This window comes from Stenella coeruleoalba (genome assembly GCF_951394435.1).
Source record: "Stenella coeruleoalba genome assembly, chromosome: 5".
Classification (NCBI taxonomy): domain Eukaryota; kingdom Metazoa; phylum Chordata; class Mammalia; order Artiodactyla; family Delphinidae; genus Stenella; species Stenella coeruleoalba.
In genome coordinates, this window is record NC_137150.1 from 58,650,405 (window position 1) to 58,678,163 (window position 27,759).

General features: G+C 35.9%; 1 protein-coding gene and 1 long non-coding RNA gene across 3 annotated transcripts in view; one reads left to right on the top strand and one right to left on the bottom strand.

Moving 5' to 3' along the window:
- CCDC39 (coiled-coil domain 39 molecular ruler complex subunit) overlaps positions 1-11,230 on the bottom strand; it is a 46,152-nt gene extending 34,922 nt beyond the window's left edge. The window contains exons 1-6 of the mRNA XM_079922510.1: positions 11,140-11,230; positions 4,921-5,040; positions 3,105-3,251; positions 1,396-1,554; positions 527-619; positions 124-252 (exon numbers count right to left, since the gene is read on the bottom strand). Of these exons, the coding sequence (XP_079778636.1) occupies positions 124-252; positions 527-619; positions 1,396-1,554; positions 3,105-3,251; positions 4,921-5,040; positions 11,140-11,229 (738 nt within the window). The 5' untranslated portion in view covers position 11,230. The remainder of the gene's footprint in view (positions 1-123; positions 253-526; positions 620-1,395; positions 1,555-3,104; positions 3,252-4,920; positions 5,041-11,139) is intronic.
- A 234-nt stretch (positions 11,231-11,464) lies between these two features.
- LOC307186895 lies at positions 11,465-27,329 on the top strand. Of its 2 annotated transcripts, none has more exons than XR_013828498.1 (4): positions 11,465-11,514; positions 14,004-14,178; positions 16,110-16,209; positions 27,151-27,329. It is a non-coding gene; the product is annotated as an uncharacterized lncRNA (long non-coding RNA). The 2 variants fall into 2 exon arrangements; XR_013828499.1 differs by lacking the exon at positions 11,465-11,514 and adding an exon at positions 12,317-12,436.
- The last annotated feature ends 430 nt before the right edge of the window (positions 27,330-27,759 follow it).

The following is a 27,759-nucleotide window of genomic DNA, read 5'->3' on the forward strand; positions in this document are numbered from 1 at the left end:
CTACTGAATCCTGCTACAAAAGTGACTTTCAAATAACAGTGTGATTTACATTTGAAATGAATGAGTTAAATACAAAAGAGATAAATACAGCTGAACGTTGCAAGGACCAAACAACTACTTTACCAAGGCACAGTTATCAATGTCTCGATCTCTCTTCTGCATCTGTTCTATTGTGTTCTCCCACTGTTGAATGAGTTCTTGCCTTTCATTATGAATATTACGAAAATCTTGGGCTGCTTTATCCAATTCTAACTGTCAAATGAAGACCAAATAGTATTTCTGTGAATTTAAGTGCTTTTTAAACATCACTTTGACAACTAAGAAATAAAAGTCTTTACTATAGGGAGGGTGGGAGGGAGGGAGACGCAAGAGGGAAGAGATACGGGAACATATGTATATGTATAACTGATTCACTTTGTTATAAAGCAGAAACTAACACACCATTGTAAAGCAATTATACCCCAATAAAGATGTTAAAAAATAAATAAATAAAAACAAAACAAAAAAAAATCTTTACTAAACCAACCTGTGCACTTAGAGTCTCTGTGAGTTCATTGTCAAGTACCTTTCTTCTCTGATTACATTCCACAGTCAGTCTTTCTAATTGCAGGGTCAGTGCCTATGATGTAATTACATGCAAAAATATTCATAATTATCATTTTATTAACATAAAAGCTGTTAGCATATCTCACATTAAGTATTATATTATACATATACATATTATATTATACATATTTATTTGACATCTAAAATAACTACAAAATAATATATATATTCTTTATCTTCTAGACCCATAGTGCTGCAATGATAACCCAATTGTTTCTAAAAAGACTTTTAATACTTTTTAAAGTAAGTTAGAAAAAAGATTAAACAATAATTTTCCATTTAAAATTATTTAACTAACATATGTGGTATTAATCTATTAGAAAATAGCATGTTTCATGATACTAAAATATTACCAGATTTAATTACACGTAGATTTTTAAGTAACGGCTAAAATAATATATTAAATAATCAATAGCACTATAGTCTCAAATCAGCAAAAACTATCTGTAACATTCAAACTATTACACAAAAGAAGTTAAAATACTTATACATAGTTCTAGTACAAAACTTTCTTTTCTGAAATGCTTTTGAGAAACCTTCTCAATCAGGATTCTTAACCGGGAGTCCAGAGATCCCTAAATGGACAAAGGGCTTCAGAGGATCTGTAAAACTTGCAGCAAAATTTTGTGGATATTTGAGTATAGTCATTTATCTAGAGACAGGATAATTGGCTTTATTAGACCCAAAATGTTTAAGAACTACTTTAAAATTATAAGTACAATTTAGATTAAATGGTTGATATATTACAGATTCAGAGAAAATCTAACACTACAATTTATAATATCTCACCCTAATTTTATTATCATCTTGTCGTGCATACTTCTGAAGAGTGAGGGCATCATTATCTTTATGAGCCGATTCTTCCAGCCATGCCTCCAGTGCTTGCTGGTCCCAGTTCATCTGACATTTCAAATCATCCAGTTTTTGAGTAGTTTTAAATATGTAATTCTAATTTCCAAAGAGATGGGGCATGGGGAAATTACAAAACATTATTTACTGTACAAATTAAAATAAAACATGGACTTCCCTGCTGGCGCAGTGGTTGAGAGTCCACCTGCCGATGCAGGGGACACGAATTCGTGCCCTGGTCCGGGAAGATCCCACATGCCGCGGAGCGGCTGGGCCCGTGAGCCATGGCCGCTGAGCCTGCGCGTCTGGAGCCTGTGCTCCGCAACGGGAGAGGCCACAACAGTGAGAGGCCCGCGTACCGCAAATAAATAAATAAATAACATATTACAGGACATATTTTAAAGGAAGAAAGAAATCCTGTCTCTGTCCCTGGCCAGATGTATATAAATGCCATATTTAATTGTATAACTATCATACTAATATTTTAATTATTCAGTTGTGAAATAGAGGGGAGATGATTATACAAAGTTGAGAACAGTGGTTGAGCCAAAGTTTGCTTAAAAAGGCTTCCGCGGGCTTCCCTGGTGGCGCAGTGGTTGGGGGTCCGCCTGCCGATGCAGGGGGCGCAGGTTCGTACCCAGCTCCAGGAGGATCCCGCGTGCCGCAGAGCGGCTGGGCCCGTGGGCCATGGCCGCTGGGCCTGCGCGTCGAGAGCCTGTGCTCCGCGGCGGGAGGGGCCACAGCAGTGAGAGGCCCGCTTACCGCAAAAAAAAAAAAAGGCTTCAGGGTAGCTCCCCTAGAGCAATCTCATTAGTCACTCCACCAAAACTACCCCAAGCTGATACACAACCTTAATAAAAATAATGTACTTGATATGCTAACTCAAGCCCAAGACAAGTCCCCTTCAGCCCCATTTCCAATCAGAGGTCTTTCCTCTAAAAGACCTCTTATATAGAAATTTTGGAAGCATGTCTAATTAAAATAAATATAGTAGTTAAGCAGATAAAAATATTTCTGTCAATGTATTCATTTAACAAATCTAGGTTCACAAGAAGAAAACAGATCAATATGCAAACACATACAAATTAATATGATATGTATGCATATGTATACATACATGTATACATATAGAGATACAGATATATACATTTCCATAAGTATATGCATATGTAAAGATAAGAATTGAATTTGGAAAGTGCTCCCAGCCAGGTAACTAAAAACTAAGAAAGAAAAAAATAGGTTACAGTAGTTTAATATTAGAATCACCAGCTGATAATATGAAAAGTAAAAATTTTAACTGAAAAATGAAATTCAAAATTACAAGTGACTTTTTTAATGTAGCTTTTAAAAATGTAGCACTTATAAATTATGCCTAGTGTGGTATATAACAGGCAGCCAGCATGGTACTTCGCACATAGTAAGGCTTAATGACTATTTTGGTAAATGAATATTGAGAAAATAAATGTAACATTCTATCACTGTTGATTCAAATTACAGCTCCACGTGAGTTTCATTGTCCAAGAAATGACGTAAGTGAATGTCAGGAAACTAAAGAATGCCTTTGCCGTATGGAAAAAAAAAAAAAAGTTTATTTGGTGAGGGAAGAAGGAACAATAGCACACAATTTTAAGTAACATTTCAACACATACTTCCTTATCACTTTTCTTTTCCCGTATTGAAGTTATCTCATTTTCCAGTCGTTGCATTTCTTCCTTCACTCGTCCCAGTTCTCTTTCAGCAATCATCTTAAAATGTTCTTCACTTTCAATCTCATGCTCCCTGGCTTTGCAAAGAGACTACAGAATAATATACAAGACAGAAAGACTTTTTAAATTTTAATATTATAAAATATTCATAATAATCCACTAGACAGAAAATAACAAAGTTCCCACAAAATGCTTAGATCAAGTACTATTAATTCCACTTCTCAGAAACCTACACCACATTAGACTTTGTGATTCAGTGTAGTCGGTGTTGCTTACTAGTTGTAAGAAGTCAGTTCATGGAATGTGCTAGGAAAAAATGTTGTCAGCAGTTTTCAGTTTTTATGTTGGTCTAAGGAAACTGCTGAAAACCAAAATTTATATACTAAGACTTTTAAAAGATATAATTCATTTATTTAAAAATAAAAAATGAAACTAATTAAAAATACTTAGGAAATGGTATGTTTATAAGAATTGATCACATATTCTAATTAACAGAGATAATTTTAAAGTAATTATGTAAACAGTGATGGTTATAAATATGCCCTAGAGTATATTAATATACAATGATGACTTTGTGTTAAGTTTTACTTAATAAAATCGTATTTGTTGACTACTGATCTTGTAGGGCTTCAAAGTTATCACCATATGTATTATTTTTACATTATTAAGGCTGTTAGTGTTGAAGGAAGTTTACTGTCTTTTGTCTCTATTGTCCTACTTAATTGAGGTTTGGCTATAATGAAATACACCTACAGAAAATCTCTGTTTCTCAATTCCCCAACTCAGTGGTTTAACAACTTGAAGAAAAGATGTTGTTCCAAACTGCTTATTAGTTACTAAATCACATCAGGATACAAAAATCTTGAGATTGTTTTTAAAAGTTCATTAAATTTATAACTTTCTAATAAGACTTGTAAAAACCCATAAAACAGTTACTTACCTATATTAAGTATAAATTAGTATTAAAAACATGACTTTTTTCATTTTTAAGAATTACATACTTCTTCAAAGGAAAGTTGATGCATTTTTTGAAAAATTGTTTCAGATGGAAGTTAGTAAACTCTCCAATGCTGATTTACAGAGCTTTCTGATTTCCTGGGCATCATCAGGGAAAGAGATTCTACACATGAATAGATGGTCCATAAAACAGATGTTTACTTAATTAATCACTCTAAGTTTTAATTTTTATTATTTGTGTTAATATTTCTAAAATGCGTTGTACTGTTCCCAGTTACCTTAGTTTCCTGAATATAATTTAACTTTTCTATTACCTCAGAATCGTCATTATAAAATTCAATTCTTAAACTATGCTAAAATACCGTTGTGTCCTAAGGGCTACTGAAGTGTGTGGACTATTTACCTCCACTCAAAATGGCTCCAGGGGGTTGTGCTGAAAAATTTTAAAGTAGACAGAAACTCTATTATGTGTTTTATTAGGTTTGCTTCCACTTAACGCCATAGTTTCTCACTGCCATCACTGTATCCTTCTCATATAATCAGCTGGCTGACTAATATATCAGACTGTTTGAATGAGGATTTCTGTTTTCAAATGAACTAATTATTCCTTGAATTTGGTGGCAGTAGAGTTCCTAAAAGTCTTTTTTCTACCTACTTTCAGGATCAAGGTTATGTTCATAATTATTGAGTTATATGAAGTTTCCTATAATATCTCTAAAATCAAATCATAGATGTAAATGCAATGTGAAATGTTCCATGACTACACATGATATAATCAATGTGAATTTCAACATTATTGTACCTGGGTAAATAAGAACTCTTGCTTAACATTTTTGAAGTGAGAAGTCATAGCATTAATTCGATCTTCATAGTCACGTAGCTGATCTTGAAAGCTTGACCTTTCATTCCGCAGCTTTGACAACTGTAAATAATAAATTCTATGATTAACCAAAGTCCTACTAAGTTTTTACCATATTAAAAGGATCTAAAATCAAAAGAAAATTAAATCCTCATTTACTTCACTTCTTGCAATATCCATTTAAACTTCTAAAATCTACTAATCTTTTAAATATTATAAAATAGCTCTGTGGGAAAATTAGCACTATATTAAAAGAGAATAGAAATCTCTCTCAGATTTACAGCGTTAGCAGGTCCACTGCTAAAATGCACTTTAATAAGATTCTATTCTGTAATTAAACCACAAGATAGCTAAAGTAGACAGAGCATAGCAACAAGATGTAACAAAAACACACAGCATGGAACATAAATTTGAAAAGTAGCTGTACATGCAGCATAATAGCTCATCCCTGAACTCCTATTCAAAACCAACAAACTTAGGCTAAGCTTAACAGAACAGAACAACTAACTCTCACATGCTTAAAACCTGTTTCTTAATAAATTTTGTGTGTCTTTTGAATAAGAACCCTGAGTAGAAACAAAACATTGTAAATGCAAGCAAACAAACCTTTAGGAAATTATAACACACATTCTCAGGACCACTAGAGTATGTCACCCCCTCGAAGCAGTATAAAACTCAACAACAAAAAATATGCTTCCTTAGTGTTTGGAGCTGTGGTTCCGCATGTTGGGGCTACAACCCAGGAGGTACACAACACCATCCACTAAAACGCAGAAGAAATATTTGAATTTTTAACGAAGGAAGAAAGAAAATAAATACTAATTTACTCATTTGTTATGTCCTATATTTTATTAAACTTACTAAGTACAGTTGACCCTTGAACAACCTGTGTTTGAACTGTGGTTTCACTTATATGGGGATTTTTTTTCAATAAATATAGTACCTATATTTTCATTTTACAGATCTTTAAGTGTGGGGAAAAGTTTGTGTTTGCTTAGAGATCACAATATGGGGAATCAAAAGAACTAAGGTTTGATTCCTGATTCTATCCAAACTGTTTCAGCTTCCTGACCTTGGGTGAATCATTTATCAATTCCCTGTTTTTGAGACAGAGATAACAGTACTCAAATTTTCCACTGCCGGGGGCAGGGGGGCAGGTAGCACCCCCTAACCCTCACACTGTTCAAGGTCAACTGCAATAATAAATATGTATTTTTTGCTGTTTATTTCATTAATTTAAGTTTTTATTTTAATTCCCTTTTTTTTACTTTATTGTTCTTTTTCTTTGGTTTGTTTTGTTTTTGCGGTATGCGGGCCTCTAACGTTGCAGAGCACAGGCTCTGGACGCGCAGGCTCAGCGGCCATGGCTTTCGGGCCCAGCTGCTCCGCGGCATGTGGGATCCTCCCGGACCAGGGCATGAACCCGTGCCCCCCCGCATCGGCAGGTGGACTCTCAACCACTGCGCCACCAGGGAAGCCCTACTGTTCTTTTTTAAAACTTATTAAGAGGAGTTCTTAGTTTCTTTTCTTTTTGTCTTACTGATTTTTATGACCTAAATATTTGTCACCCCCAAATTCATATATTGAAACCCTAATCCCCAATGTGATATTATCTGGAGGTGGAGCCCTTGGAAGGTAAGTAGGTTTAAACTATGACATGAGGGTAGGACCCTCATGATGGGATTAGTGTCCTTAGAAGAAGAGGAGGAGAGACCAGAGCTCACTCTCTCTCTTAGCCATGTGAGAACAGAGCCAGAAGGCAGCCATCTACAAGCCAGAAAGAGGGCTCTCATAGGTACTCAGCTGTGATGGCACCCTGATCCTGACTTCTAGCCTTCATAACTGTGAGAAATAAACGTCTGTTTTTTAAGTCACTCAGTCTATGTTACTCTGGTGTAGTAACCCAGGCTAAGACACTGATCTAAAATAAAGGCAGTTAAGGCTATAAGTTTTCTCTAAGATTTTTGCCGTTTCCCGTGGGTGTGGGTATGAAGCAGTCCCCTTTTACTGTTCTCTAAAAGGTGATTTTTTTCCTTTCAATTTCTCTTTGATATAAAGCTACCCAGAAATATATTTCTGAGAAACTCACCTAAGTATCAATATTTAAGATGGGTCTCTTAGTCAGCTCAGGCTGCCATAACAAAATATCATAGACTGGGTGGCTAAAACATGGAAATTTATTTCTCACAGTTCTGGAGGCTAGGAGGTCCAAAATCAAGGTGCCAGACAATTCCGTTCCAGTGAAATTTCTCTTCCTGACTTGCAGATGGCTGCCTTCTCAGAGTCCTCATATGACAGAAAGAGCCCTGGTCTCTCTTCCTCTTCTCATAAGGACAGTAATCCCATGCTCTCCCTTCCCCGCCATCATGACCTCATGTAAACCTAATTACCTCCCAAAGGCCCCACCTCTAAATACCATCACACGGTGGGGGGGGAGGCGTTTGCGGTGGGTGGGTAGGGCTTCAACATATGAATGGGGCAGGGGTGGGGGGGGGTGGGGAAGGCACGCAAGTATTCAGTTCCTAACAATGGCAGATAATTTTTTTAATTGTTTATTATAAATTCTATTGGCTTATGATCAGAAAATATGACCTAAAAATTTTCCATCACTCATTTTTAAATTGTTATAAAATATATATAACATAAAATTTACCATTTTAACCCTTTCTCAGTGTCCGTTAAGTACAGTGGCATTATGTATATCCACGTGTTGTGCAACCATCACCACCATCAATTTCCAGAAATCTTTTATCTTCCCAAACTGAAACTCTGTACCCATTAAATACCAACTCCCCATTCCCCTTACCCCCAGCCCCTGGAAATCACCATTCTACTTTGTGTCTCTACAAATTTGACTACTCTAGGTTATCTCATATAAGTGGAACCATACAGTATGTCCTTTTGTGTCCAGCTTATTTCACTTAGCCTACTGTATTTAAGATTGATCACTCATTTTCAGGTTTTTGTTCTGGTCTAGTACATAATGTACCTTTGTAAATGCTTTATGAACATATTCTACTTAAGGGATATATGTTCTCTATGTTCTTATTTTTGTTGTATTAGTCATATCTTTTATATCTTTATTTTTGTCTATTAGAGTTGTCTAATTCTGAGGAAGTAAATATTGAAGTATCTCACTACATATTTTTGTCAAGGCCTACTTGCATTTATAAAAGCTTTTACTTTTACATATTTAGCTCTTGTGTTGTTTGGTGCTTTATCACTTTTATTTTCTTCATCAATTATGATTTTTATCATTGCATAATGAACCCAGAGCAAAAGCATCTGCTTTTTAAATGAAAGCATAATGATTAACTCACCACAACTTGATAATTCCTTCCCCATAGAGTTCCCAAACAACATTTTATTGCCTCTTTCTTCAATATAAAAGGACATGCAAGGACCACCAGATATATATTGAAAACTTACATAATGTGAAGGACATCAAGATAAACAAACAAAAAGATCCCAAAGAAAACAGATAATTCAGGACACAAAAGACAAGAACTAAACACACACACACAGACACATACACACTCAGAGATTGTAAATGATAATGTACTCCTAAAACACGACCATGTGATACAAAAAAGCAATAAGCAAATAACCTGAAAATTAAAAATATGATTGATACAGTTGCCAAAATTAAAATTTCTATGTAAAGATGAAATAAAACCCTAAAAGCTTCCAGAGATTAAAAAAGTAAGCTACAAAGAAATGAAAATCATTTTAATATCAGATTACTCACCAACAACACTGCTGGAAGATAATAGGGCAATACTTTCCAGATTCTGTGGAAAAATTATTTTTATTCTAGGATCTTCTACCCAGCCAAATGACCATCATATGTGAAGATAATCACAGTGTTTACCTCCCATAGACCCTTCTTAGGGAGACACAAGAAAGTATTTCATTAAAATAAGAGAATAATAATCTGAGAAAAAAGAAGCTATGTGATGTAGGAAATAGAGCATCAACCCAGTAAAGGAAAGGGAATTCTCAAGTTAACAGCCGGGAAATAGGTCTGTGGGAAAATAGTCCATACTGGGAAACACAGGACTCCAGGAGGAAGGAGTAGGGGGAGAGAGAAAGTATCTTGAAGATCTGATACTACGATTTAAGGACTATAAATGTAAAGTTGGCAATGCAAGGAACCAGACTGGCAGCCAGGGATGTGAGGAATTGAAAGCACAGTACTGTGGGTCCTTCTTGAAACCCACACATGGATAGTACCCAACCAGTCAAAAGATGAATCAAAGTGAAAAATTCAAAAAAAGGTAAACATAGTAAAAGTGGCTGCATGAACAACCATTAAATCATTTTAAATATAAGACTAAACACTTGCAGTAAATTAAGGGCACTGAATAGAATGAAAATAAAATAAACCTTGATATTATAAAAATAATAAAACCACTATTTTTAATGGGGAAAAGAAGGTGGCAGGAAGGGTAAGAGAGCTAATTTCTTCATTTCAAAGATGAGAAATGAAAGATCAGGGAGTCAACCCATACTGTCTACAAATGAAGCAAAGAAGTTTTTTAAAAACAATTAATTTAACCATTTAGTTTTTCTTAATGTTAAAGAAATCTTTAGCAACCATTATCTCTTATAACCAAGTAATACTCACTGAAATTCAACAATTCCGTTCATTTTCTCCTTTTAAACACAAGTAAAATTAAATTTAAATTTCTATGTTAAAACCAGCACATGTAATAGGATCCCAGTTTTATAATACTCCTGTCTTTTCTATCTGTATACCTGTAGACCATGATGTCTGGGATATTTGTTTAAAGCCATGATAGCCACTTCTACGGTCAACAGTGAGTACTTTGGGGAGGGAATATCTTGAATTTTTTATTTTATACCCTTCTCTTCTGTTTGAATATCTTAAACTTTCAAGAGTTGCTTTTTTAATATTGGAGTTTATTCAGGTGAAGTGATTATGGCCCTCATTATTCTTTTTATTGCTCTTTAATATTTTTTTAAATAGCTAATACAAGTAATATGTATATAAAGTCCTGTGAGACAAATATTATGGCAATAATACCAAAAATGAACGTTTGAATGGAACTTAACCTATATTAAAGTCCTTAGAGCTGTGTAACAACCCTGTGAGATAATTATTTTACTTATCTCCAGTTTACAGAAGAAGAAATGGACTCAGTGCTCGTAAGCAGGATCAGAACCCAAGACTGGATACTTATTATTAGTCCTCAGTACTCAGTGCTAGATCTCTTATATTTCCTAATGCTGCCCTTCACTTAAAACAAAAAACAAAATCTGAAGCCATCTACATTAGATATAAGTAAATAAGTCAGAAGAGTTTGAAAAACATATTTTCAAAAAACAAAGTGGAGGATTTTCATTTTCATTTCTCAGAGGAACCTTCTCTTCCATTCTCTAAAGTAGTGTAAACATCATCGGTCTTCTTGGACCCTCTTCCACACAACACATGGCCATGTGATGGAACTTTAGACTGACTGCTAACTGGTTTTCAAAGTTTCCTGAGCTGGTTGCAATTTTATTTTTAACAACTACCATGCACTGTTGCAAGCTGGTGTAAAATACTCCTTACAAAAATATTTTATATATTTCTGTGACAACTTAATCCTCACTTTGAAAAGCTGTAAATTGCACATTATACGTACTTACTAGAACATCCCTCTTAAAAACATTTCTTCGAGTCACTTTAAACATCATAGGCAGTAACTCAAAAAGAAATGTCAACCGTAACATGTTTTGTTTACAAACATCCGCAAATAACTGTCGCTACGCAAACCTCAGAAGTCCCTTTGCAAACTGCGCTTAATTCTGAGGAAGGAAAAGGCGGGCGCGAGAACCAGCCTTTCCTCTACTGCTCAGGAGGCTAGAAATGAGTGCAAGGGGTGGAAGAGGAGGAGGGAGTAAAGTTTCAAGCTTTATAGTTGTGAATATCTATTATAGTTTCAGTTTGATTGATTGATTGATTTTAATGCTTTAGCAAGTACCGAAAAGGGCTAGCAGGTGAGGGAAGAAGGAGATGCTGCCGGAGAGAGGTAGACCGAGAAGAGATGGGATTAGGGAAAGAACGGAGAGAAATAAAAGGGTTGGGGTATTTCTGCCAACTAGAAAACGTCCCCCAACAGACCCCTTCTTCCCCCGCCTTCTTCACCTGATCCTTACCAGATCTTCCAGTATCTTGTTCTCCTCGTTCGCCACCGGGATGGCGAACCCTTCCTCCCAATTCAGCTCAGCCAGGAATTCACTACTCATGATGACAAACAGATAGGGGACCTCAGAAAAGGTGCAGAGGTAAGATCCACCTTCTCGTATCGCCCGTGAGCGGCACCTGAGGCAACCCAAGGAACTCGCAAAGCTCCGGGGTAGTTGCTACTGGAGCTCTAGCAACCGTTTCGCGCCCTTAGTTACCAAACAGGAAGCGCCCAGGCAAATCTTCCGGTTGAGAACTCCTTCCCAGGATCCAGTGCAACTTTTTCTTCTTGGGCACCCAGCGAAGCGAATCAACTTACTCCTCCAGAGGTTCCTTGGGATTGCCAGGTACCGGCATAACAGTCCTTCAATGTGCGGCTCCGGTTAGCCCCTTCGGCGCTCCCGGGAGGCATAGAATCGGTGGCGCCTGCAGTCTCCAGGGGACCACAGGGCACCGGACCTGCGTTGCGCTACGCAGCTGCGATCGCGGGCGGAAGATGAGCGCTAACGAAAAGAATAAACCTAGCTTTCCTTTCAAGTGGCGTTTGTTGAGTTTCATTAGTAGATGAAATCTTGTAGGCTGAAGTAGACAGGTATTTTGAAGCACAATTCACTCCCTAGAATCATTGCTGGATGTTTTGATCTTCGTCTGTTTTAACTTCTGGTCTCCCACCCAATGGTCTTCTGCCCGGTTGCAGAGTCCTAGTTGACCGCAGTCGTGAACTGCCTCGAGATGGCAAACCTGCAGCGCAGAGTTCCCACACCTTTATTTCCTTTTTTTTTTTTTTTTTTTGGCTAGGCAGTATGTGGGATCTTAGTTCCCCCACCGGGGATCAAACTCGTGCCCCCTGCAATGGAAGCGCAGTGTCTTAACCACTGGACCGCCAGGGAAGTCCCTATTTTCTTTACATTTTCATTTGTTAGCATTTACACATCTTTAATTCCACACAGAAACCTATATTTCTTCCTAAACTCGAAAAAGTCTAACCGCTTTAGACTGGCAAGCACTTTACCAATTCACTCATTTGAATTAACTGCTTGGCACCGGTAGGAGTTTGAGTTTATGACCCGTGTTTTATGTACCCGCTTCTCAGAACTGGAAAGCACAAAACAGTGAACTAAGCTAATTCTTTCATTTCCTAGATAAATGAAGTGAAGCTCCCTGAGGTGAAGCGGGTAAAGTAAGCAGGACCTAAACTAGGAAACAGGTCTCAAACTATGCTGTCTGCAATGAGGGGTGTTGTTGGCTGGAATACTCTACCACTTCATTGTGAGGAGCAATTAATTTTGCTTATCCAATAGTCAAATATATGTAGCTTTTTTTGCCCTTTTGAATTTTATTTTACCTGTTCATTGTTAACCTTTTTTATTATAAAAAGTTTAAATATATGTAAGAATAGAGAGCAGGGTATAATGAACCCCTATATACTCATCACCATGACTTAACATTCTTTCTTTTTTTTTTTTTTTGCCATATTAGTTTCATCTGGATCTTTTGCTGAAGCATTTTAAAGTAAATCACAAACATAACATGTCACCCATAACTACTGGAGCATGCATCACTAATGTTTTACGTTTTATAACATAAACACTATCATTATCACATCTGACAAAATTAACAGTATCAAAATAACTCTTCATGATCAGTATCTTTTCATATTCATATTTCCTCAAATGTCTTGAAAATGTCTTTTTTTACCCTTGGTTTGTCGCTATACTTTTGAAATCTTTTGTAGCTTTGTCTCTTTGTGCTTACATGGTTTTCCATATATTTAGCATTATGGACTTAGAGATAGTGTCTTCAAAGTCTAGAGTTAGCAAGGCATTTTATTCTCCAGTTCTACAATGCCTAAATTTCCAAGGTGGTTAAGAGAAAGAGAGCTTGTAGAGGGAATGTTGACCTATATGGAATAATGGACTTTTACAGCTTAAATAACCTTAATAGAGATCATCTTTTATTTTATAATAGTTTAGTCAACACTACTAATGAAAATGTTAATATCCAGCATATATTAAGATGACATATTGTTATTTATATTTAAAAATTGTTATGGCAATGTCCCTTGTTTAATGATTATTTTAAAATGTGAATATTGAGGCAGCTGCCTTCGCCTGTGCCAATCTGTTGATCCACCCCTCTCAGTGTCAGCTATAGCTGCCAAATGTATGACTGCAGCTGTCTTTGCTGGGTACTTCTGTAGGCACCAAGGACATAAGAACTTTGGCAGCCAAATCCCTGCAAAGAATCCCATTTCCCATATCTCAAGGCTTCTATTTCCTGAATTTCAGGATAATGATTATACAATGTTGAATTTTGGACAAAATGTCCATGCATCCTCTAAATTCTACCTTTCTGCCTTTAAACAATATCCCTGCTTCTCCCCCTCATCACCACAGTATTCCTATCATCCATTTCCTCCCACTTTTATAATTCTACAGCTTCCAGATTCTAACCCTATCATTATTCATTCAGATTTAGAAATAAAGCCCAAAGTTTTACAAGCCTTGTCACTAACCATGAAATAATCAATTTAATCCCCAAATGCTAAGGTAGATGTTACCCTTTTACTATCTCATTCTCAAATAGATAACTTCATCCAGATCAGGTTGTTAAGGCTAAAATATGAAGAGATTTGGGGTTTTGCAAAAATAACATGATCTTTGTTTTATAAGAAAGAAAAATACATATATGTATGAAGTAAAAGGAAAAGGTATCCTCAGCTCCATGCCAATCTCATTCTCAAAAGTTTGCCCCATTTTGGTGTTTATCCTACCGGCATTTTTTTTTTTTTTTGTGGTACGCGGGCCTCTCACTGTTGTGGCCTCTCCCGTTGCAGAGCACAGGCTCCGGACGTGCAGGCTCAGCGGCCATGGCTCACGGGCCCAGCCGCTCCGCGGCATGTGGGATCTTCCCGAACCGGGGCACGAACCCGTGTCCCCTGCAACGGCAGGCAGACTCTCAACCACTGCGCCACCAGGGAAGCCCCTACCGGCATTTTTTTAAATGAAGCTGTAAGTATATACATATATTAATTTTTTCCTATAGAAATAAAAACCTAAATATTTTGCAAATTCATTTTTTCACTTAACAATAGTGGCTATGTTTCCGTGTCAGTATATTAGATCTTTGGTCTTTTAATAGCAGCTTAAAATTCAGTATCATCAATCAATTTTAACTTTATAAACAATGCTATAATGAACACCTTTCTAATACTGTATTTCATCAATTCTAGACTATACTTATTTTCACATTTTAATATCTCCAAAATTGGAATGCATCTTTCAGTTAGTGTTATATTTGGTGAATAAGATATAATCTTGAACACCTATGTAAGTATTTCTGCATGACATTTTCTTAGAAGTAAAATTAATGGAAAACAGGTATAAACAATTTTATTTTGATAGATACCACTAAATTATCTTTCAAAATGTCTTTGCATACCTACAAAATATGACAGTATTCTTATGAAGTATCAAATATTTTACAACCTAAAGAGTAAAATATGGTTTTTCATTGTTTATTGACAATTATATAATTATGAGTGAGACTGAACATTACATTTCTTCTGCTAAGAATTTCTTTATCATAGCCTTTGTCCATTTTTTCCCGTTAGGTTGTTTCTTCTTATTGAATTATGGCAGTGTTTTTTATGTTATAGTTTCTTTGTGCATGTTTGTGTGTGTGTATGAGTATTTTTCTCCTAATTTTGGGTTTTTTTTTTTTTAACTTTTTTTAGTGTATTTTGCTATACAACACCTCAGAAACTGCTCTCATTGCCATCAGTATGCTTCATATTCCAGTGGATACGTTCATCATCAACTTACCTGATCTATGGGCTACATTCAGCTCAACTATTCTTTCCCTATTAAAACATTTTCTTCTCTTGGCTTTTATGACTCCCTTCCAAGTCCACTACCACCACTCCAAACAATCATCATCTCTCACTGCACTACTGCAATGGCATCCTCAACAATCTGCTTCTACTCTTGTTCCCCCGAAATCCATTCTCCCTCAACAGTTAAGGTAATCTTTTACTTACAACATCTAATTTTGAAATATTTCCCACATATAGAAAAGCTGAAATAATTTTACAGTGAGCACCATTATTCCCGTGATCTAGATGTTTCCTAGGTCCTACCGTGAGTGTTTGACTATTCTTGCTGTTACATACCCATCTATCCATCCACTCATCAATTCATGTTATTTATTGATGCATTTCAAAGTAAATTGCAGTGATCAGTACACTTCCTCCCTAAAGACTTCACTATGCATATGTTTACTTTTGTTTACATTCTTCCCTCTATAGGTAAAATTTATATACAAACAAATACACATATCTTGAGTTTGGACAAATGCATACACCAGGTTAACCTAAACTATGCTCAAGAGGTGGAACATCACCACTTCCCCAAAGATAATATCCCATATATCCCTCATGTAGTTTCAGTTTCCTCTAATATTATCATCACACATTACCATGGTACATTTGACAAAAGAAAGAAGCCAACATTGGCCCATTACTATAAACTAAACTCCAGATTTCCAGTCTTTCCATCCATGTTTTTTCTGTTTCAGGATATAATCTAGCATACCACATTGCATTTTGTTATCATGTCTCCTTAGTCTTCCTTGGTCTGTAACAAGTTCTCAGTTTTTTCTTGTTTTTTGTAACCTGAACAGTATTGAGAAGTACTGGTCAGTTATTTCATATAGAAGTTCTCTAAATGTCTCTTAATGTTTTATCTGATGGTTTTCTCATAATTAGTCTGGAGTTATGGGTTTGGGGGAAGAAAACCACAGAGGTGAAATACACTTCTCATCACATCTTATCAGACGGCTCGTGATGTCATTATGGCATTACTGGTGATTTTACCTGTGATCATTTTGTTAAGATAGCATTTGCCAGGTTTCTCCATTGTAAAGCTACTATTTCCCTTTCCAGACTCTAAATGATTCACTGAGTTCGGTCTGCCTTCGAGGAGAGAGATTACACTCTACCTCCCAAAAAGAGAGTATCTACATGTATTATTTGAGACTTTTCTGTAAGTAGGAGTCTATCCTCTCCATTTATTTATTTATTTATTCAATTATTTATTTATATTACTGTGGACTCATATATATTTTATACTTTGGATTATAATCCAAACTATGCTATTTTGTTACCCAATTTGTTCCAGCTCTGGCCATTGGCCCCTGTATCTTTGACATGCCTTCATCTTTTTGTGTTTTGAGCACCTCCTTACTTTCTGGCCTACAAAGTACTCCGGGCCATCTTGTATTTTCCCTTACACAGCCTGAGAATTAGCCATTTCTCCAAGGAGCTCTGATTCCTTTTATTGGAGAATGGCATTTAGAAATCAAGATCTGGGCTCTGGGCATGTTTGCTGTTACTGGGTTGTCAGTGCTTCTGGGCCCTCTCAGCAGACAAAACTAGATAATATATGATGTATACTAACCCAAGAATTCACAAATCTATAATCATCTTTGTGTCTATCTGTATAAGCTAAACATTAGTACATACTGATGTCTCTGACTCCAATCCAGTACCACAGAGTTTATTCTAGCCTTCCCTTCTTATTTATTTGAAACTTCCCTCCTGACAGTGAGAAACCTTGCTCCCACTATCCATCAGCCATTTACTTATTTTTTCAACCCCAAAGTACATTTAAATGTGTTTCAGAATTATTAATGTGTACTCTCAAGACAAGCCTTTTCAAGGACATATGTTTTTATTTCTCTTGGATAAATACCAAGGAGTACAATTGCTGACAGCAGGGCATGTTTATAAAACATTCCAGACCTTTTCCAAAGTAGTTGTACCATTTTAAAGGCTTTTTTAAACTTAAATCAGATTTCTTCCAAGTTAAAACTCTTCAGTGGATTCCTGGTTTAGTTGGAATTAAATCCAAAATCCTTAATCTGGTCTACAAAATCCTATGTGATCTTATCCCTGACAAATTTTTTGCAAGCTCATCTCTTGCCATCTTTCCCCTTATTCACTATGTTTCAGCCACCTTGAATTGTTTTAATTATTTCCTTAGAGCTTCAAAAAACCAAGGAGTCTCCCAGCCTTTGGGTCTTCATATATACTGATCCCTCTGCCTGGAATATTTTCTTCCATAATGTCTAGTTCTAGAGTATTCTGCAGGCCTCTATATTCTTCAGTTTATATATAACCTCCTTAGAGAGGCCTTCCTTGCCCATTCAATCAAATATAGCTTTTACTTGTTACTCTGTCTTACAGCAAAATTTTCACATTTAGTAATTACATTGAGACTAATTCACCATAATTAGTACTTATATTTTTATTTTGTTTACTTATTTTCTATATTTGCCACTAGACTATAATATGCATGACAATAGGAACCATATGCATTTTGTTCACACTATATTCAGAAACTAGAACAATATCTGCACATGGTAATGCTCAATAAAAATCTGCTGAGAGAATAAATACATAAATGAAAAGAGGAGTTTTTTTAAATAGTTAAATCTGTCAGTCTTTTCCTTGATAACTTTTGTTTTGCATCTCACTAAGGAAAGCCTTGCCCGGAAGACTATAAAAATAAACTATTTTATATATTATTTATTTATATATAAGTATTATATATAACATATTTTATTTATTTAAATTTTACTCTTATTAAAAGTTTAATATATTTAATATTAAAGTTTATATTAAGATTTAGTATTTATTCATTAAAATTTATTGTTTATTCATTAAAATATTTATATATAAGTTATATATTTTTTAGTACTTTTTTCAGCTTCCCAAGAACTTTATTTATTTATTTATTTATTTATTTATTTTTGCGATACGAGGGCCTTTCACTGTTGTGGCCTCTCCCGTTGCGGAGCACAGGCTCCGCACGCGCAGGCTCAGTGGCCATGGCTCACGGGCCAAGCTGCTCCGCGGCATATGGGATATTCCCGGACCGGGGCACGAACCCGTGTCCCCTGCATCGGCAGGCGGACTCTCACCCACTGCTCCACCCACCAGGGAAGCCCTAGAACTTTATTTTTTTAATTGAAATATAGTTGATTTGCAATGTTGTCTTAATTTCTGCTGTACAGCAAAGTGATTCAATTATACCTATATATATTCTTTTTTTATATATATTCTTTTCCATTATAGTTTATCATAGATTATTGAATATAGTTCCATGTGCTATACAGTAGGACCTTGTTGTTTATCCATTCTATATATAATAATTTGCATCTGGTAACCCCAAATTCCCAAGTACTTTTATAATTATATAAGTACTTTTATAATTATATATTCTACATTAAAATTCTAATGCACATAAAATTTATGTTTGTGTATGACAGGACATAGATTCATAGTTCTTTTCCAAAATAAATAGGAATTTTCTCAACACCATTTGTTAAATAGTCTGTCTCACTCCTGTGGTTTGAAATGTGTCCTTTTGTATACTAAATTCTCATATATATATATAATGATATGTTTCTAGATGTCTGGTATTTCATTGACTTATTTATCTATCTCTACAAAAGAACCACACTGTTTTGAGTAGCATAGCTTCTTACTATGGTAGGGCCAAGCACACCATCTATCACCACCATCACAACTACTCTTATTTATTTTCAAACACTTCCTTGCAATCAAGTTGTGAAGTTCAAAAAAGATCAAAGAACCCTAGGATTTTTCATTGAAATTTCCTTGAATATACATAATAATTTTAGAAGAAATTAAACTTTTATTGTATTGTCTTCCTACCCAGAAATATGGTAAATGTCTCCATTTTCTCAGATTTTCTTTTATGTAATTCATTCTTAATATAGTTCCATATGACTAGATTCAGAGCATTTATATAACCTCAGAATTAGAAGAAACTTCCAAGATAGCCCCTGACTACAACATGCACCTCAGCAACATGCAATGCTTTTACACTGCTATTGTATTGCTGAGGTACTCACTCCCTCCTGAGGAAATTCATTTTATTATGAAATAGTTAATGACTTGGATAATGAGATAACAGTCTCATTGAAAGGTCAGAAAGGTCTTATAATTGTTCTGTTCCACAGTTTTCCTCCCTATACAAAACATGTTTTTAGTGCTGAATATTTTGACCAGTATCTATAACATTTTGCAAACTTGTACATTTTACAAAGCTATATCGGATAATTGGCTGCTCAGTTAATGAAAGGGATGGATGTAAGTCTTTGCAAAGGAACACTTACCTCACAGACAAATATTATGCAATATTTCTGAAATCACTGTTCTGTTTTTTAATGTTCTTATCATTGTTGCTGAAACATAGTAATCCCTTGATTAATACTTGTTTAATTAATGAATTATTGAATGGATTATTTTTAAGGATTTATTTCTTCTGATAACAGGAGGCCTTAACTATATTTAAAGAAAACATTCTCTACTGCAGAGAAACAGTAAAGGAAAGACCTTAATTACGGACTTTCTAATATCCTTTTCGGGGAAATTACATTCACAAAATTTCTTTTGCCAATGGCAACAACTGCCTTGTAAAAAAATTACATGATTTAGTTGGGTACAATGGGATATGCGTGTGTGTGTGTGTGTGTGTGTACACATGATGCAAAAAAAAAAAATTTCTTAGATGCAAAGACAGAGGGGAAAAGAAGGCCCTATATAGCAAAGTACTCTCATCTACTAGTAAAACAATCATCAGAATCAAAAGAATTGGCTAAACCAATTCCTATCAAGCTATAGGAAGCTTTGATATTCATAGTTTCATACTTTTGCTAGTGGAAATACAGATTTTATTCATTTATTCTAATCCAGTAGATGGTGCTACATGTCTGTCTATGTAAAGTACCACAAATACCTCTTTTTTTCAATCTTTTCTTTCTTTTTTAGCCAGAACTATCATCAAGGTCTACTTTATAATGAAGCTCATTATTCCTGACATCTGAGTCAAATCTCTGGGTGCAGTATTAAAGATGTTCTTAAGGAGAAAACCCCCCAGAAATAATTGTGGCCCAAATACCAACCTAACAATCTATTAACAACTATTTTCCCCCAGCTCATTCTCACTGTAAAATGACAAAATCTTTGGTGTGACACAGAACTCTGTGTCATTGCATTAAAAAACATCCAGATGCAAAATCAGAGTCCCTTTTATTCTTCTAAACATTGTTAGTTGCTATTAATGTTAAGCAACCATAACAATGATAATAATTAACAATGAAAGTTTAAATGTAAGATTGTCATGGATAGATCAACATGTAAATTAACCACTTAGAAGATAACATATGCTAAAAAACTTAGGTATATGAAATTTTATAAACAAAGTTTGTTGAATCTGATTAAGTGAACCATACAAATTAATGTTTCATTGTGAATCGTGAAAGACTGAAAGTTTTAGAAAAGTAGGGACTCTAATTAGGTATCAGGAAAAATAATCCATATCACCCACCACCTTACAAATAGTTCATTTATGTTACTTATTTACTAGAAACACAATAATGAAAATTGACATATAATCTGAATCAGAAGTTATCAATTTTTTTGGCTTTTCATATTTTTGTAGATTTGTGATATGTTATTAGCTCACAAATTTATAATGCTTTCAAAGTGTCATTGTATATAAAATAAGGATAAGAAGAAGACATCTACTACTAATATTAAATTAGAACATTTTTACTATTTTATTAGTTTATTGTATTAAATTTTGATTAACTGCGATGTTATTTCACAGAGTCCTCTCACATACTTTGAAAATTCTTTTACTCTTTTCGTTGTATCAAAAGAAAAATGAGAGCTATAATTACTAATTTTAGATGAGTTCTATATATAATATAGGTATTAATAATCTGCTGACCAAAGGCTTAATAAAATGATTTTATTCAGTGAATTATATCACTTTAATGACTAGATTCTAATACAAATACAGGGAAGTCAGAAGTAACCTTTCAGATGACTATTTTATCATTTATGCTTTCCTTAATTCATATCTTCATTAACTCTTTCACCAGTCTTTGAATAAACACAAAGAGGCAGAGTTGCATGGATTATTCTTAGGTAGATTATGCAACATGGAAAAGCCATGATCTTAATCCAGGAATGACATCTTCATGAAAAAGCCAAAAAAATGGTCAGTTATAATATAGGCAAGGTAAGGGAATATAAATCAACTTATGTATCTATCACGAGCAAGGTCAGGGTGGAGGTGCCACTAAATCTCCTTTGTGTAACCAGCTTACCTGGAGGTAGTTATATTGACCCAATGACTAGATGAGCCACAGGGGATGCAACTTCTTAAAAGAAGGGGCTTTTTTATTTTTGTTTTTCTGAGGTATGATAATTGACATATGTAGAGTTTGTCATTCATTAAAGAAACATTGACCTAAGCCCTTAATTTACAAAATTGAAAAAGTGATTATCCTTCCCCTCAAGGTGTTTACTATCAAGTGGAGAAACCACCGACAAAAGCCGTCTCCTAACAGGTAACTGCCTCCGTAATCGATCTCTCTAATATCATGTCCACGCCTCAGCCAAAATGAGTTTTATAACCCACAGATCTTAGCACATCATCCCTCCCCAGCTCTCCAAGGCCTCCCTAACGTGGATTCTGAGGCCCTCATGAACTGGGCCTTCTCCCTCCCCGCTCTCATCTCTCACTCTTCTTCATCTCACACTGGGAATTCTAGCCTGAGTGAATTTGTTTCCTTTTCTTCAAGTTCTCTCTCACTTTAAGCCTTAGCACATCTGTTCCTGCTGCCTGGGCACTCTTCCCATATTTTCCCAGCTAATGTCTACCTTCCCTGACCTATATACATTTCCCCTGGCATCATATTTCGGCTATCATGACATTTCCTCTGTTTACTTCCCTGAGTCCCCCTATTACATTGTAAGCAACATAGGTCAGAGAGGTCTAGCTGATTTAACACTGGCTCCCCAGCACTAGTCACACAGTAGACATTCATCATTCCTTTATTCACTCATTCTCATTGTATAGTCTTTGAGCACCTAAGGTGTGACATGCTCTCTATAGTAAGTGATAGTGATATGTATCAGTGAGAAAAACTTGTAGGATGCTGCCCTCCAGAACCTTTGTTAAATGAGCTAAAGCATACCAAGTGCACACAGTATGGCAAAGCTATCAAGACTCATCAGGGAAGCATGTCTGTCTCCAGGTGGGAGGGGATCAAGGGCAGAGCAGTCACACCATTAGAATAAGGACTTACCTCCTAAATGTAAGACCAGATACTATAAAACTCTTAGAGGAAAACATAAGCAGAACACTCTCTGACATAAATCATAGCAAGATCTTTTTTGATCCACCTCCTAGAGTAATGAAAATAAAAACAAAACAAAAAAAAAACAAATGGGACCTAATTAAACTCAAAAGCATTTGTACAGCAAAGGAAACCATAAACAAAATGAAAAAACAACCCACAGAATAGGAGAAAATATTTGCAAACAATGCGACTGACAAGGGATTGATCTCCAAAGTTTACAAACAGCTCATGCAGCTCATGTGAAAGAAACAAACAACCCAATCAAAAAATGGGCAGAATACCTAAGTAGACACTTCTCCAAAGAAGACGTACAGATAAATGGCCAACAAACACATGAAAAGATGCTCCACATCACCAATTATTAGAGAAATGCAAATGAGGTATCACTTCACACAGTCAAAATGGCCATCATCAAAAAGTCCATAAAACAATAAATGCTGGAGAGGGTGTGGAGAAAAGGGAACCCTCCTACATTGTTGGTGGGAATATAAATTGATACAACCACACTGGAGAACAATATGGAGGTTCCTTCAAAAACTAAGAATAGAGCTACCATATGATCTAGCAATCCCACTCCTGGGTGTATATCCAGAAAAAACAATGGTTTGAAAGGATACATGCACCCCATTGTTCATTGCAGCACTGTTTACAATAGTCAAGACATGGAAGCAACCTAAATGTCCATCGATCGATGAATGAATAAAGAAAATGTGCTACATATATACAATGGATTATTACTCAGAAATTAAAAATAATGAAATAATGCCATTTGCAGCAGCATGGATCAACCAAGAGATTATCATACTAAGTGAAGTAAGTTAGGCACAGAAAGACAAATACCATATGATATTGCTTACATGCGGAATCTAAAAAAATGATACAAATTAACTTATTTACAAAACAGAAACACGCATAGACTTAGAGAACAAATTTATGGTTACCAGGGGGAAAGGGTGTGGGGGAGGGCTAGATTGGCAGTTTGAGATTGACATGTATACACTACTATATTTAAAATAGATAACCAACAAGGACCTACTGTATAGCACAGGGAACTTGGCTCAATATTCTGTAATAACCGAAATGGGAAAAGAATTTGAAAAAGAATGGACACTCATATGGGTATAACTGAATCACTTTGCTGTACGCCTATAACTAACACATCATTGTTAATCAACTACACTCCAATATAAAATTAAAATTAAAAAAAATAATGTAGCCAATGAGAAAGCAATAAAATATATGCACTCTATAAAAAAAAAAAAGAATAAGGTCTTATCTGAAACTCCAAAGATGGGGATATAAATGTTCCTGGAGAAAAGCTGAGGTGAAAGTGTATTCCAGGTAGAGAGAATAACAATAAAAAGGTAATAATATGGAAAATCTTGAGCCTGAGCGGTGAAGAGAAGTGAGAAATTACAAGTAGTTCAACACTACTGAATGGGGAATGGGGTGACTTTTGAGGGTAGCATTTGCCTGGGAGAGTAACATGAGATGAGGCAGGGAGAATTGAAAGGTACCACAACACAAAGATATTTTCTTATAGACAATAGGGACACACTGAATAATTTTAAATGGGGGAGATGAATGGAAAGCGGATCAGTAATGTGGGTCTGAAATAGGGAAAGAGAAAAAAGGCAGAAGATAAGACTTTGTGACTGTTTAAAAGTGGGACCAGGGCTTCCCTGGTGGCGCAGTGGTTGAGAGTCTGCCTGTCGATGCAGGGGACACGGGTTCGTGCCCCGGTCCGGGAAGATCCCACATGCCGCAGAGCGGCTGGGCCCGTGAGCCATGGCTGCTGAGCCCGCGCCTCCGGAGCCTGTGCTCTGCAACGGGAGAGGCCACAACAGTGAGAGGCCCGCCTACCGCAAAAAAAAAAAAAAAAAGTGGGACCAACCAAGAGGATGGTCTTCTCATTCTGTGAAAAATATTGGGGACCAGTGGGCTTGGGATGAGAAAAGCTAGCTCCAAAATCCACCAGCAATATTGTGCCACAAGTAGCAGAGTTTTCAAAATATCCTTAACATTATCTCATCAAAGTGTAAATGTGGTTTTGCTTAGCCTTTCCAACCTTATATATTCTCTCACGTGCTTGACAATCCCACTCTACGTCATCAGAATATATAGCATCGCCTACGGGTACCTGCATGTTTTTGCACATCATTAGAGTGTTATTCTCCCGGGACCATGGTAGACACAGAAAAATAAAGAAAACAGGCAGGAACTAATATCCTGTGTCTTATGCTATCCTAGCATTTAGTAAAAAAAATATTGGTATTGGCTTTCTTTGCTTTCAGTACTGCTCTTCAAAACAATACCAAGATTCTTTCATTTCCTTCTTTGTTATTCTGTGAACGTTTTTCATATTCTTTACAACAAGCTTGAATTTTTTTATAACCAGAAGAAAAATACTTTTTAACAACAATAATATCACCCCTCCAAAAAAAAAATCCTTGGGAGGTAGTGGGGAAACAGCAAACAAAAAACACACCCACCGTATAATCACTATGTAGAAAAAGGTAGGGTAAACATACAAGAAAATGTGTGTTGTCATGACACTGTAACACACCATCCATTTGAGCGCAGTATAAAAACAAGGCTGGTTCAGAGCTGCAGCATGAACCTCCCATGCTTCTGTACGGAAAAAGCACCACTCCATTGGGCTAACAAACTTGGCTTTCTTATAGTTGAGGCTTTAAGAGACACTGCAGAGAGTTGGCTTACTTTAATTCAACGAGCTATAGCTCCCCACATAATATATGGGTAAGTTTACTCAAAGCACTTTTTATCAGTTGTCAATCTGTTTCCTAGCCTGCATTTGGCTACATTTCAGGTAGCAAAGGAGAAAGCAGATATTATCCTAAGGTTTTTGTCCTAGGGGAACTAATTGTTGCCTATTACTTTAGTGAATTGTATGTGAAGTAACTGCTGTTCTTCTACTATGTTCTGTAGTATTATTCACATAAATCTTATGTAAAGCTAGGTCTGTATACAATCTACTCAGTTTAGTCAAAAGTGGGTGATGTCTATATACGTGTATCTAGATAGTTGGAAGTGGTGGTTATGTCATTCATCCCATGTTGAGACATCAAAGAAGGTGTATTGATTCCTTCCTCTTGGAATCTGTTCAGTGTGTCTGCCCACATTCTAAGAATTTTATGTCATCCATTGTTTTTCTTCTCTACACATTGAAGGCTGATCTCTTGGTATTCCTATAGCATTACCTTACTCCAAAGTCTTTTGTGAATGAGTTTCTGAAGTTTCGGTGGGTATTTCTGAAAATACAAACTATTCTACCACCTTTTTATCATCTTCTTTGAACTCTTTCACTGAGGTTCATGTAAGGGTGGCTAATAATGGTAGGACAGAGAGAGTGGAAGAGAGACAGGTGGGGGAGAGAGAGAAAGAAATGCACACATTAACAGTTTTCTCTTATGAACAAGAAAATTGGCCATTTTCCTACTAGCATATGAGGAACCTAAGACTGTCCCTTGTTGTCAAGGCAACAGCTGTTCCTTGGGTAGCCTCAATAGAAAAGAAGCCAGAGCAATCTTTATAGGATCAAGTCTTTTTTATCATCAAATCATAGAAAGGAATCTTGAGAGTCTACCCAGCCTATTCTCCTGCCTTTAGTTAACACCTACGAAAATAATTTGAAACTAATACAGAAAAGTCTAATTTTGAATAATTCTGGAAAGATTACGTAGTTTTACTTGGTAATCATTTGCAGTGTTTTACATTTCACACTAATTGTAAGTTTTTTTTCAATCATTCTAACTTAAATCTTCCATGCTTCAGTTTGAAATCCACTTCCTATTGTTCTAATCTCAGTGGAAATAAACAACTGTATACTTCCTAAGAGAGTCTTGCCTGTACTTAAAAAAATAACAAAAATGTCTGACAAATTCCTCAAAGTGAATAATGCTGTTCTTTTTTTTTTTTTTTTTAGCCATTTGTATTGTAGGTCCCCTCTGATGAAGTCCTACACTCTGCAAGACCATCCCTCATTAGGGAACCCAATCCTATCTTGTTACTTATCTGAAAGGCTGATCAGGGGTGCCCCAAAAGAGGAGCAGGACACCACCCTGTTCTCAGTCTATCTGCTCAAGGCTTTCAGGTTAACTTAATCTGTAGAATTACATTCATCATACAGTTGTTTTGCACAGATTGGCTGATAGAGCTTTTTCTTCTTGGTTTGAACATAATCATTCATTTCGCACGTGGTACTTTGGCAACCGATTTTTCTCTTCAAGTAGACTACTATCACATTTCCTGGTAGAATCATATTTTCTTGGTTCTTTCTTTCAAGGTGAAGCTCATGCCCTCGCTCCTTCACACTAGCAGGTTTAATGAGCATACTTTCTGTGCCACTGTCCATGTCACTAATGAATATATGCTGAGCGCTAACCACAGGAAGGCATCCTGGAAATATTTTTTTTTTAAAGATATCCATATTGGTCAGCAAGGCACAAAACAATTTATCACCTCGAGCCAGAAATATCCCTCTCACTGGATTTCCTGTATCATTTTGGCTTATTACTTTAGTTCTTCAGCCATGGATGACATACTTACTGGTCCTAATTTTCCTTATCTTTAATGTGGAGGGACTGCAAACATAGACTAATAGTTAGCATTTATTGATCCCTTTCTCTATGTGAGGCACTGTGCTAATCACTTATATCATCTCATTTCAGCTTCCTAACAATCCTAAAAAGCAGATATTTATTGTCATTCCCATTTTACAGAAAAAGAAAGTGACCCTTAGCATGGTCAAGCAACTTTCCCAGGATAACATGGCTACTGGACAATGGAGCAAGATTTTGGCCTGACCTCCCACACTATTAACCACTCTGCCACGGGAGCAGGAAAATGGGTACTCCACTCACATGCTGTGCTCTAAGCATATCAGTTGGTAGACTCTTTCTGGAAGGTAAGAAAAGAATACAGAAAGAATTCTTTAAAAGGTACACATACTTTTCTCCCGTATTTATTTTATAATATTATGTGCCAGGCACTGCCCTAAGCATTTTTCAAATATTAAAAATAAAGCTTTATGGCAACATTATATTGATATTATCTCTATTTTACAAAAAAGAAAATTGAGGCACTTAGAAACTAAACAATTTTCCTGAAGTTTCACAATTCATAAGATGTGAAGCTGGGTTGTGGCTGCTAAATCATATATTAATATATTGACAGGAAAAGACAGTAAATGAAATATTATTATGGTGTATCTAATTTTTATTTAAAAATAGAAATTTATGGGACTTCCCTGGTGGCACAGTGGCTAAGAATCTGCCTGCCAATGCAGGGGACATGGGTTCAAGCCCTGGTCCGGGAAGATCCCACATGCC